The sequence below is a fragment of the Erpetoichthys calabaricus genome, chromosome 9 (genome assembly GCF_900747795.2).
Source record: "Erpetoichthys calabaricus chromosome 9, fErpCal1.3, whole genome shotgun sequence".
Lineage (NCBI taxonomy): Eukaryota > Metazoa > Chordata > Cladistia > Polypteriformes > Polypteridae > Erpetoichthys > Erpetoichthys calabaricus.
In genome coordinates, this window is record NC_041402.2 from 76,013,586 (window position 1) to 76,025,485 (window position 11,900).

The 11,900-nt window shown below is 40.1% G+C and overlaps 1 protein-coding gene across 1 annotated transcript; it reads right to left on the bottom strand.

The window, feature by feature from the left end:
* Positions 1 to 1,130: 1,130 nt before the first annotated feature.
* Positions 1,131 to 11,006, bottom strand: sult5a1 (sulfotransferase family 5A, member 1). The gene is made up of 6 exons (XM_028809772.2): positions 10,779 to 11,006; positions 7,925 to 8,133; positions 5,303 to 5,429; positions 4,367 to 4,461; positions 1,683 to 1,863; positions 1,131 to 1,574 (listed from the first exon to the last, which is right to left on the bottom strand). The coding sequence occupies exons 1-6, from the start codon at positions 10,921 to 10,923 to the stop codon at positions 1,465 to 1,467; spliced, it is 867 nt and encodes a 288-aa protein (XP_028665605.1). The 5' UTR covers positions 10,924 to 11,006; the 3' UTR covers positions 1,131 to 1,464.
* Positions 11,007 to 11,900: the final 894 nt, after the last annotated feature.

Below are 11,900 nucleotides of genomic sequence, written 5' to 3' on the forward strand. Positions count from 1 at the left end.
GGAAAATGGTGCATAGAGATCACTTTTTAACCATTAAGGAGTCAGTGAGTTTGAAGCTCATGATGAGTCAACAATGGGACCTAAGTTAAGTTGAAAAGAGACCCACAAGCAAAGAGGAGCTCTGATTAAACCTCTTAAAGAGCCTCAAGAGTACAAGGATTCATCTTCAAACACAACGTATGAAATGCCTCATAGATCATACAAACTTTTAGAGGGAAGGGTACATGAACATGAGTGTGCTACTAAAATGAACTACGGAGAACTAGTTAGACTAAGTACACTCAAAAGGATCTCAGGCCAGTACCCTCAGTAAAAGCCATGCAGTCTACATTTTCCCATGATGCTTTATCAAACGCCTTCTCAAAACCAGGACAATTAGTATCAGATGCAGCTCCCTTACTGGGTGCGTCTCTTGCTTCCTCACTGAATCCCAGCATATTAGTGAAATACGACTCTCCCCATCTGATCCTATGTTGAATATTTATTCTGTTCTTGACATCTTCTTGCTACCTGTGATGCATGTACGCTTACTGACTTAATATTATGGGTCTGAGAATGTTATGTAATATTACAATCTGAGCAAGGGCAGGAGAGTGGGAATTATAAAAAAGACTTGAGAGAAAATGATAATTGAAAAATGACAGAGAAACAAATGTGGGATATACAAACTGGCCTCCTGTATTAAAAATTCATAAAGGTACCAAGCAGATTACCTGACCATTTTATAATATATAGTATATACAATACATGGACAGATGCATAGCACTGTGGCTATCTGCCTCACAGCTCCAGACTCTAGTGTTCAAAACATGTTATTTTATGTTTTCATATTTAATTAAGCACGTGAATCAATTTGTTTCTGCTAGCATGCGTGTTTGTACATCTGATTATATTGTGTAATAGCTAAGCTGTTGCTTTTTATCGTACTGTATTTCTACACGCAGCTGCTCTTGAAGCATTACAAAAGGCGCTATACTAACTGACACATCTTACTGGGTTATGTGCATGATGATTTGCCAAAGCAATGAATGAGATCATGAATTTCCTTCCACATTGTGTTTTTTTTTAGATATTGCAAAACCTAATGCACAGCTACTGTCTTTACGCTGACAGGTTTGACTTCACCGTCTCCGCTGCTGTTTCCTGCTTACGGGCTCCTCCACCCCAAAGCAGTTTGTCAAAATGTGCAGAGCAACATGGCACCAAATGTTAAACAAACCTGTATTGGCATTTGCTTATTCAACCCCCAATACTCTCTTTTCCTCATGTAATAATACTTAGGACCAATGAACATAGCTTTTTATAGTAAGCATTTGAAAAATATACAAAGATTTATATATATATATATGTGTGTGTGTGAGTATTTATATACAGGGTGTGCAAGTCTGCAAAAAAAGTCCTCCATTGAATATAAAATTCTGTACATTGTGTCCTTAAGGTATCCTTCTCGTTAAAGCAGGTCCATCATTCCCAGACAAAGTCGAGCTTTGAGTCAGACATTTCCACATTAAACACGTCATTGAATCTTGTGTTCTGCTTGCTGGTAAAATGATGCTTCCAGTCTCCAATTTTGCCTGGAAAACAAAAAACAAATAAGCAATGTGCAACAAGGTTAGTGAACTGATCTCTGCAATTGGAATCTTGTAAAGTTCAAGGCAGCGCGTCGTTTCAGTTTGATTTACCTTGCCTCATGAATTGACCTTTGCTGTGGTCCATGATGTTGTTGGGTATAAGGGTGTAGTTCACCATGCTGTTGTCCTTCATGCTCCCAAAAGTGGAGTTCCTCTGCACGCTGCTCAGTTCTTCAGGTAACAGTGAACATCCCAGGAAGTGGCTTATTTTTTCCAGTGAGCCTCCCAAATCCTGACAAGAATTAATAGGAGAATTACTACTGAGGTGTAAAACCACCGTCATGATAGAAAGGCTTGGATAAAACTGAGTGTGAGGGCTAGTGCCTAAGGAGACCGGTATCTTTGTGCGGAATTCTTACCATGGGGACCTCCACCTGGATGAAAATATACGGACTGCATTTCATACATATAAAGCATTAAACAGCAAAAGATGTGATATAAATTATTCTCTCATCAGGAATGACTGCACTTTATTTACTTTGTTTATTTTTATTTTAAAATTCTATATGGAAATTGTGGCCATTATTATTGATGTTCTTCCTTCTTCTAATGCTTTTTCCACTTACTGTATATGTGTGGTCACTATATTGGACCAGCCTCCTCCTGTATACTTCTTCACCTTTCTCCCTTACATCCCCTTTCACGCAGTCCATCCACTATCTTTTCAGTTGTACTCTTCTTCTTCATCCTGTCACCTCCTAATCCATGATTCTTCTCCCCATATTGTTTACCTCTCTTCTCATGATGTGCCCAAACCACTTTAACTTTCCATCCTGTATTTTCTTTAAGATTGCCCCAACTTTAACCATAATATGAATGTGTTATTCCAGATCTTGGCAATCTTTGTTACCCTACACAACTAGCTCAGTGTCCTCATTACTAAGCATCCAGTTGCCTTTCACACACCTTTTTAACTTCCCAGGTTTCTTTTGCACACATCAATGCAGGTGTGACCACTGCCTTATGCACTTTACCTTTTACACTTGTCTTGATATTTCAATCACATAACATATCTTTTGCCCAATTATTCCAACCTGATTGTGTTCTACGGTTTATTTCTAGATGTAGCTCTCTATCATTTGTTGTTGTTAATTTGAAATATTTGATCTTTTCTGCCCTTTCAGGCCTCTCTCCCTGGAGGTTAACTTCTCCTTCTTGTTCTAGTCCCTCAAATTTTAGATATTCTGACTTTTTCCTTCTTAATCTTAAGATCTCTATCCTCCATAGCTCTTCCCCATGGCTCCAGCTATCTTTCCACAGTATTCTTAGTGATGCCACACTTCATGATGTCAAACAGCATGCACAATGGCTCATGATCTACTATTCTCCTAGCAAGGACATCCACAACTAGAGCAAAAGGTTATAGGTTTAATGATGATCCTTGATGTACTCCTTTCTCTCTCTCATACATCTCCATGTTTTCTGCTAGAGAATTCCATTATGTACCTTCTCTAAATCTATAAACAGCAAGTGCAGTTCTTTCTACTCCTCTCTATATTTTTTGATAATCTGTCTCAAGGCGACAGGTGGCATAAATCCAAACTGTTCTCCCTTTATCACCATTGCTCTTCTCAGACTTTTTATCCATTATCCTTTCCCACATTTTCACCGTATGTGACATTAGCCAAGATTTCCACAATCCTGGATGTCTCCCATCTACTTATACTTTAGACACAATCGCACAGTTTCTTCACTGATCTGGCATTTTCTTTTAACAGTTCATCTTTAGCAACAATCCCATTAACATATCTATTCCTTCCTCCTCCAGATTCTTCCATGCTTCAGCTGGAACCCCATCTAGTCCAGTTGCCTTCCCAATCTCCACTCTTTCCAATGCCTGTTTGACTTCTTCCTTACTTATCTTTCGTTTGGTGCTCTATTTTTTAATATTACCCTTGGATTTTCCTTATTGAACAGTTTTTCATAGTATGCCTTCCAACTTTCCTAAATTGTATCTGTATTTTATAATTTTACAACTTTATTCATTTAATTAAGTATTTTTGAACTTCCTAAACCTCAAAATAAGTATATGGCTTTGCACTTCCCAAACATAGTTGAAGAATCAGTAGGTATCCCTTGAAGGCAGCACTTTGCACCCTCACATGCGCTGCATATTTTCTTTATGAAGCAGGGTTATCTGTCACTGGCTAGTAAATGTCAACTGGTGGTCCAGTGGTAAACCAAGCGGTATTGTTCTTCTCAACACACTGGACAACCAGTATGATTCTGTGTAAATTTTGTATCATCTCTTGGTAATCAGGTCTACTTCCCACTGTGACCTCAAAGCTCTGTGAGGCTGGGCTGCACTCCCTACCTGGTCACCGAATGTGTGGAGGTGGCACATCCTCCCACGTCCGGGCGACATACCTTTGAGTACGCACCTCCTACCTCCCATGTCTGGGTGAGATAGCTCTGGGTATACACGTCCTGTCATGTCTGGGAGACACATGTCTGGGTACTCCAGTTTCCTCCCATATCCTACAGATGCATTTTGTTAGAGCAATTGGCTCTAATATATTAAAGGCTGTGTCTAAATGGGCCATTGTCTAGTGTTTGCTTTGTGTCCATTGCTGCTGGGATAGGTGTTAGCTTTCCATGACTCTAAACTGGATTTCCTGCATCTTTATTACATTTCACATGAAAATAAAACTAATCAAATCACAAGTGAGGTGAACACAAAGACAAGCTTTCCATAGGCCTACTGTTGTACAATGGTGGTCTTACTCCTTGCTTACCTGAAATAACTCCTCATAAGTGATGTAGAAAATGTTCAGATTTTTGGCATTCCCTGCCCAGCCCTTCACGTGATCAAACCAGGATCCATAATGCACTGGACATGCAAAAAATAACAGAAAAATAAATATGACAAATCTCTTTATCAGACAGATGGCCATACCTGTCCTTATAATTTGAAAGAGCAGACTGCCACATGCCATACACACCACATTCTAGGGGTGCCATGAACTGAGCAGCACATTGTGAGGAGACTGAAACATACAGTGGGCCATGATATGCCAGGCCAGCCTGGTAATAAGTGAAGTATGTGTCACTGAAACATCAAAGGCATTGCTGACCATGCTTTACTCAGATAAGAAATCTAGACACAAATCATGCCCTCTTTCCAACCTCATCTTGCATTTCTTTTTTATTTCAGTGAGTTCAAGAGTCAGGAAATAACAGCAAATGATTGTACAACTGCTGCAATTCACTGCTTTCACATCAGAACTGAACAGTTGCTCAAGACCTTCATGTCCGTTATCTACTTATCTTCTAGTGGCTATGTTATCAGAAACTCTGCACTTGAACACAGCTGCCGTATACTCCCAGCAAGTGACTTTATTATGACTTCATTCCGTAAGACTTTAGTTAAGTTCAAAACTAAATGTGATATTATTTTAGAGGAATTAAGTGGATAGTTCTTGTCTAAATTCTTTCTAATCAAGAGGCACCAAAGAACTGTTTTGTAACTTGTTCACACTCCACAAGTGTGAGCTACATTTGAATTTCCTGTGTTCAAAAATCACAAAGGTCTCATCAGTCTAAATAATGCACAGTTTGACAGAAGGTCATATGACTGATTGTCAAAAATATTTAAACAGATCAGCATTGTTTTATTTTAAATAGACTCTGCACACTTTCAGTACTTGCATTCTTAATAAACAACTGCTCACCTGTTCCATCCAAAAAACTGTTGAGGAACTCATCAAAGGTACTGTAGTCTGGTAAAAAGTTTGCCATTTTATGGAAAAAGTAGTAGGACACTGCAGCATCTTTTGGGTTTCTTATTACATTGATCACCTAGAAGAAAAAACACAAAGAGAAGAAAATATGAAAGTGAACCAACTGTAATAGTCTCTTCATATGACATGCCGACCACACTACGCTACACTCCTCCACCAGCTTATCATAATTATTCAGTGCCAATCAACATACTTGAGGGGCTTTAAGTTCACATCAGGCCGAATGAATCTAAATATAAGCCACTATAAATATAAGTATATAATATATGACTGAAGCAATATGAGTCACTCAGAGGCACACTTATGGTTTCTATCACTAGGCCTTAGCTGTTATCACAATCATTGCTGAGCAATGAAGCTACCATATAATCTGCTTTCTGGGGTGTTTATCTTCAAATCTCATAGTGGGACATAGTGGGGCAGCTTGCAGCAGATCGCCACTCCATGGCTTCATAAGTCTTCACTTGTAACTGAGGGTCTCCTTTCTTTTTAGGTGTGTTCAGGGTGCACTTTCACCAGAGGTAATATTGACAATTGCCAAGCTCTTGTCTCCATTGTAGAGGAGCACAATAGAGACAAGTGCCATTTTGATAATAAGCCCTGTGAAATTGAAATGGACTAAGTTGGTTCAAAAATGGGTGAATGGAAGGTTTTTGATGAAAACAGGTCAAGAGGGGACTTGCTACTGATTGTCAATGATAGCTGTGCTGCTACTTTGAGAGGGTCACCTGTGCTTGAGCTGGCCCTGTTCATGGTACATGCTAATTCTGCCTGTAATCTAAAGCCAGGCCTTGGATAGAATTGTGTAACATTCTGGCCCTTGTGAGGTGGACTTAACAAAATGATGTTAGAGTTGGCTGGTTTAAGCGCAGTTAGTTGCATCTTTCAGAATTTATTAAACACCACAAACTTTCACAATTCAGATAGGGAGAGTCTGTACTAAGTGTGCATGTATTTCGATGCTTGTTTGCCTTTGTCTTATGTGCACATTTTTAAAGATACGAGTTTACATGGGGCTATTTTATCAGCAGGCATCCCTGAAAGCAGATACGACTCGGGTTTGTGCACAAATCAGTATTTAGAGAGACGTTTACAAATGTCAAAGAAGGACATTAGAAGGAGAAACTTAAACAGACTATTCCTGAACTTCAACAAGTTTGCTGAGACAACGAGCACTGCCAGTGGTATTTTGGCATTGAGCAATCGATGTTTTTTTTATAAGAGAAAAACAGTTACAACTTTCATGAGAGCTCATTTCAGTTTTGGTATGGTGCTGTTAACTGATTTTTTTTTTCTCCACTCTTCAAACTTTACTTTGATTTGAGTCAGTGGCAAGAGACAAAATCCATTCATGATCCTTGCTCAGACAGAAGTCGAGACTTTGTCAGGCATGTAACTTTAAATCTCACTTTCACGATTTTGGGTACCGCAAGACATTTTTTTGCCATTTTTATTACCTTCTTTTGCTGTTAAGGTCGATCATGAACCCTAGAGTAATAGCGAACTGAAAAATAATGTAACCAGTTTCTTTGCTTGCTTTCTACAGAATGCACATCCTGCCTGAAGAAGGGGCCTGAGTTGCCTCGAAAGCTTGCATATTGTAATCTTTCTAGTTAGCCAATAAAAGGTGTCATTTTGCTTGGCTTTTCTCTACAGAATGCACTTAATTTAAGATTTGTTTTCAAGGCTTTACGAGATTTGACAGCACATTCAGTTGTGGGCAGGTCTTTTCAAAGATAAAAATTATTAAAACCAAGTACAAAAGTGAACAGGTACAAATCTTTTCAATTAACTATTTGTTGAGATCTCAGTTTAATTTAGCAGATTGTGCAGAAGCAAGTAATTTCATGTTCTTGACTAGAACAAGGTTATAGTGAAATTGATATGCTTTAAAATTTCTCTCTTATTACGTTTGGGCATTGCTTTTAATAAAAAGGTTTATTTCATATAGCCAGTATATTCAAAGTTAATGTGTGTCACTAACACATGTTAGCTTTCCTGGGGTCACAGGCACACCTAGACTTCATGCGGCCCACTGTACAAGTCATTACTGATGATGTTTGCCCACCCCGATCTACAGATACCAGGTAACCCAAGTACAACTTTCTATTGACCTAATCATTCAATGATAAAAACATCAAAAGTGTGTTACTCAAAATCTCACATGTACTACTTGATCTGCGCAAAAGTTGTTCATGTAAACTTATCACTAAAGACCATATGAAAAATTTAAAACTAGTTTATTTTACAATACTGTCACTTTGCTTTTTCTTTACAAATTCAAACACTGTAACTTGGCACTTAACGTGAGACATGCTGGCTGCATCAGATGAAATTCATTCCAAGCAAATCATCCTGCGGTCTTCCATATCCTGAAGCCACTTTGCTTATTATAGCGTTATGGGTGACTGGTTAGGTTCTTGTTCATAATGATTGTACTAGGAATTGAATTCAGATCCCTGTGCCACCATGCTAGCTACAGTATGTGGAGTACAACTGCATTCAAATCAGTTTGTCTAGGAAGTCCAAGCCATGTGGTGGTCTGCCTCTTACCTTTGTTCTAGAGCCCTGAAGTGCAGGTGCCAGTATCTCATAAGGGAGATGTGTGGAAAGAATCCTTGGGCTTTGCAAGACTCTGCAGAGATCTTTGAAGTAATACTGCTCCAGCCAGGGTGCTCGTGCCCAATTTGGGATGGTCTCTACCAGTTGTGGGTTTCCATTGCTAAGCAACAAGGACACAATCTGCTGCATCCATGTGGTACCTTTGAAAAAAATAGAAGGGAAAGCAAGTGAGAATCATTCCTTCATTCATCCATTTCCTGAACATTTTTCAAGTACATGGTAAAACATCTGGGTGCAAGGCATTGACCACCCCTGAAAGGGACTGCTCACTCACTCACTCACACACACTGTGGTGGCTACTAGTTTTCCATTAGCCTAAGAGACACAGCTTTAAATTTAGGGTAGAAAGTGGAGTCCCAGCAGGAATGGCAGGTGAACAACAGAGGGAACATTCAAATGCCACATTGAAGGTCAGAAGATGAACTTGAATCCAAGTCCAGTGAAAAGACAACACTATTTAGTGTGCCACCCATGTCAGTATAAGACAAAGTTAAAAGCTACCTAAAACAGAATTACTTTCATGGTCGCATTTGTGATTTTTCATGAATACCTGGCAATTTAAAAATTAAAGAGGACAGTGAAGTGACTTTAAGCAGTTCTGTTTCTAGCTCAGTCTGCTTTGCATGTCTAGTTTGGTGACATTAAAAGTCACAAGGAAGTGGGTATGCAGCAGGTTGCTGACAAATCACTTTGTTAAATAAATGCCAGCCACTCACATCCCTTGTGTCACATCTGCACATAGCAAAATACTATACTTCATGTTTGAAACTTGCAAGCACCTGGCCAATCTTAGCAAAACGTTTAGGTCATGACAAGTCATGAAAGTTTCTTTCAGTTTCCAAACATCTTTGTTTTTCCATAAGAACTTAGCAAATGACACTTCAGTCTACCTAAACAGTGACATCCATTAGATAGAAATATGTCTAATACTGTTCTGTTGTACTGTGATGACAAGGACACTTAATCCAGTGGAAAATCAAAAAGAGCTGGGGCTTCTCCTGGCAACATGGGGTACAAGGCAGGAAACAGCCCTGAACAAGGAGCCAGTCCAATGGAGGACGTGTTCTTTTTTTTGTGTTCCATGGGCTTGTTGAATCCCCCTCTTGGTGTGTGTCCTGTCCGGTGCCTGTAGGGGGGGGGGGGGTGGGGTGCCTTGCTGTTGTGCGCGAGACTCTTTTTTTTTTTTTTGGGTCTAGTTTCGTGTGCAATGTGTTTCGTGCTTTGCCTGCGTTTGACTACTTTTTTATGTGCCTTTTCCTTTTTTCGGTGCTCGTTGCACCTCATTTCTCCATTTTTCCTGTGCTCACTCCTTTTTTCTGTGGTCTTGTCCGCCTCTCGCGGCCCCTCATCCGCCTCTCTCGCCCTCTTTTGTCCGCCTTTCTCGGCTCCTCAGCCGACTCTTTTTGCGCCTGCGCAGTACTCTCGCGGACTCTTTTTGCGCCTGCGCAGTACGTCTTTTTGCAGCTACGGCCCATTGCCGGATGTGCCTGCGTCCATCATCCGGTTTAGCATTCTCGGTTAGTAATATGGATTACTCTAAATCGACAGTACCGAGCTGTATAGTGAATATAAATGTTAATTTTTATCTGACCCTCACGGTCATCTGAAACCCATCTATGGACCTACTAGGGGTGCACGGACCTCATGTTAACAACCCCTGCTGTAGATGATGCCTCTTGTTGAAAGGGGGTATTTAAGATGGGGGTCGCAAGCGCTGAGGGTTAGAGTAGTTATGTAAATCTGAAGTCAAGAAACACTGAAAAAGTCTGCTGGCAGAGTTGAAGCTTCCAGACAATTCAAGATTTTGAAGCAGACAGATGTTTAATTCCGGTTGTGGGACTGATCCTATTAAATTACTTTGGATGAAATTGATCACAGATAAGACATTGCATCATTATTAATGAGTTATATGTGAATGGATCACCGAATATATATATTTTTGTATTCTGTTTAGAGAGAACAGTGGTGGTTTAACGCATCCCAGTCCTCATTAATAAAAAGTGTCTTTTAAAGAGGATTATTAAAGTGTACGAATTGTTCGGACTCAAAATGGACCTAACCGGTGATAAATAAAGGTGGTGGCCGCGAACGCTACTGGGAGACCAGGAGTATCTGGTCCTGTTGACAATTCTGAGCGCGCTGCCGGGATGCGCACAGACGCCGACAACTTAAAACTTAACAGGCTCTTAGTATGAGTTAATATTCTTACCATTACCTTAACCTGTAATAGTCCGTCAGTCGCAGTATACAATGAAAACATTATACTTTTGATTACCAGGCAAAGGTTTCGGTTTAAATTCCGTCCCTGACCATATTCGTTTGGAGTTTATACTTTCTCGAAATGTTCCTGCGAGCTTTCATCTCACATTGCGAAACGCGAGTCTAAAGCTCGTGAGTGTGCCGGTGTGTGCCAGGCTCCCTTATGATAAACTGGTGTCCCGTCCAGGGTTGGTCCTGAAACAACAGGGAGAGACTCGAGCGGCGGTCGATTTAATCTGCGTGTTGACTTCTTGCATTATTAACGTATATGACTGTTGAGCAAAAGCAGCACCCCAAAAACTTTGCCGCCCTAGGTGACGTCTAGTGCACACAACATAGCTATAATATAACCGGCAACGAGGACAGCTTTGTACATTTACGCAATCACCTTTTAAGGGTTGCTGTAGCAAACCATGACAGACAGCAAGCAGTCTTAGGATAGGGTCTATTATTTTTAATATCACGCGGTAAAAATTATCCATGATAACTGTACTTTAGAAATGTACTTTAGAAATAAGCGACTTACCAGACTTCGGATACGTTGCAATCAAAATATCAGAGCCTAGAAAATCAAAGTTCTGCGCGAAGCTCAATGACTCCTGTGTGTGCAGATGTCCGCAGAATTTAATGTGGTGAAAGGTCTCCGTAACGTCCATTCTGGCCATCGCCATGATGTATGAAGTTCGGTGACAGGCTGAGCTGCTAGTTGTGAACAACAGTACGCGAACGTGTGAATGACCTCAAGACTGTGCAGTTAAATAAATTCACGCGATTCACTTTCCCTTTCTTACGACGTATTAACTGACGTAGTATAGTGACGTGCTTGTTTCTCTTCTACAATATGTGCCTCCACTATTTTCCATATATAGGCTTTGTGTCAGATTGTTGTACCGCAATATTGTTTAACTGTTAGTTGCCTATCTTGCAAATATACCATGACTTAAAAGCAACTATGAAAAATTACAGTGTAGAAAAATTACACGTGTGGTGCCAGAAAGGCAATTTGCAACGTTGTATATGGTTTTTGATATAGCACAAGCCCCATGTAATGTAGGCAGTATCAAGCTTGATATACCGAGATTAGTTTTGGTTTATAAATTAAAATTTTAAACTGTAATCTACATTTATCTATGGAGTTAAGTTTGAAGGAAAAGAGCAGTAAACACAAGTAGATCCTTATTTTATGTATTGATTCGTTTTTAAAACGATGCTCCGCTTATTTGCTCATTAGTATCTTTTACCTACTGTATATGACATTGTTTTAACACCCTGAGCCTGCACTCAGTGAAGAGCGCTATACAAAAATAAACTGAACTGAAGAGTGTTCATAGAAACTGGCGTGCACAGCACCGGGGTTGGGGGAAGAGCTAGTGCCTCTGTCATTTTTGTTGAATGTAAACCCCTGACCTTGGGAGAAAATGTATTCATTTTTTTAGCCCATTTCTTCTTTTATTGATTTTGAGTCATCGCAACTTCGCTACTTCCATCATCTTCGTAGGAGAGACCGGGCAACGGTGACACAGCGAGAGTGCTGCTAGAGTGGGACAGTCTCCGCCCAATTGGACCGGATTTGATTGGACCGTGCAGGAATCTGGAAACTATCCAATTGGATAAATGGGGTGCTCACACAACATTAACTGGCTGGCTT

Coding starts and splice junctions, on each gene's coding strand:
- sult5a1 (XM_028809772.2), bottom strand. CDS start 10,923: ATGGCGATGGCCAGAATGGACGTTACGGAGACCTTTCACCACATTAAA. Junction 4,462..5,302: donor CAGTTTTTTGGATGGAACAG/GTGAGCAGTTGT, acceptor TTGCATGTCCAG/TGCATTATGGATCCTGGTTT. Junction 1,575..1,682: donor AGGTCAATTCATGAGGCAAG/GTAAATCAAACT, acceptor TTTGTTTTCCAG/GCAAAATTGGAGACTGGAAG.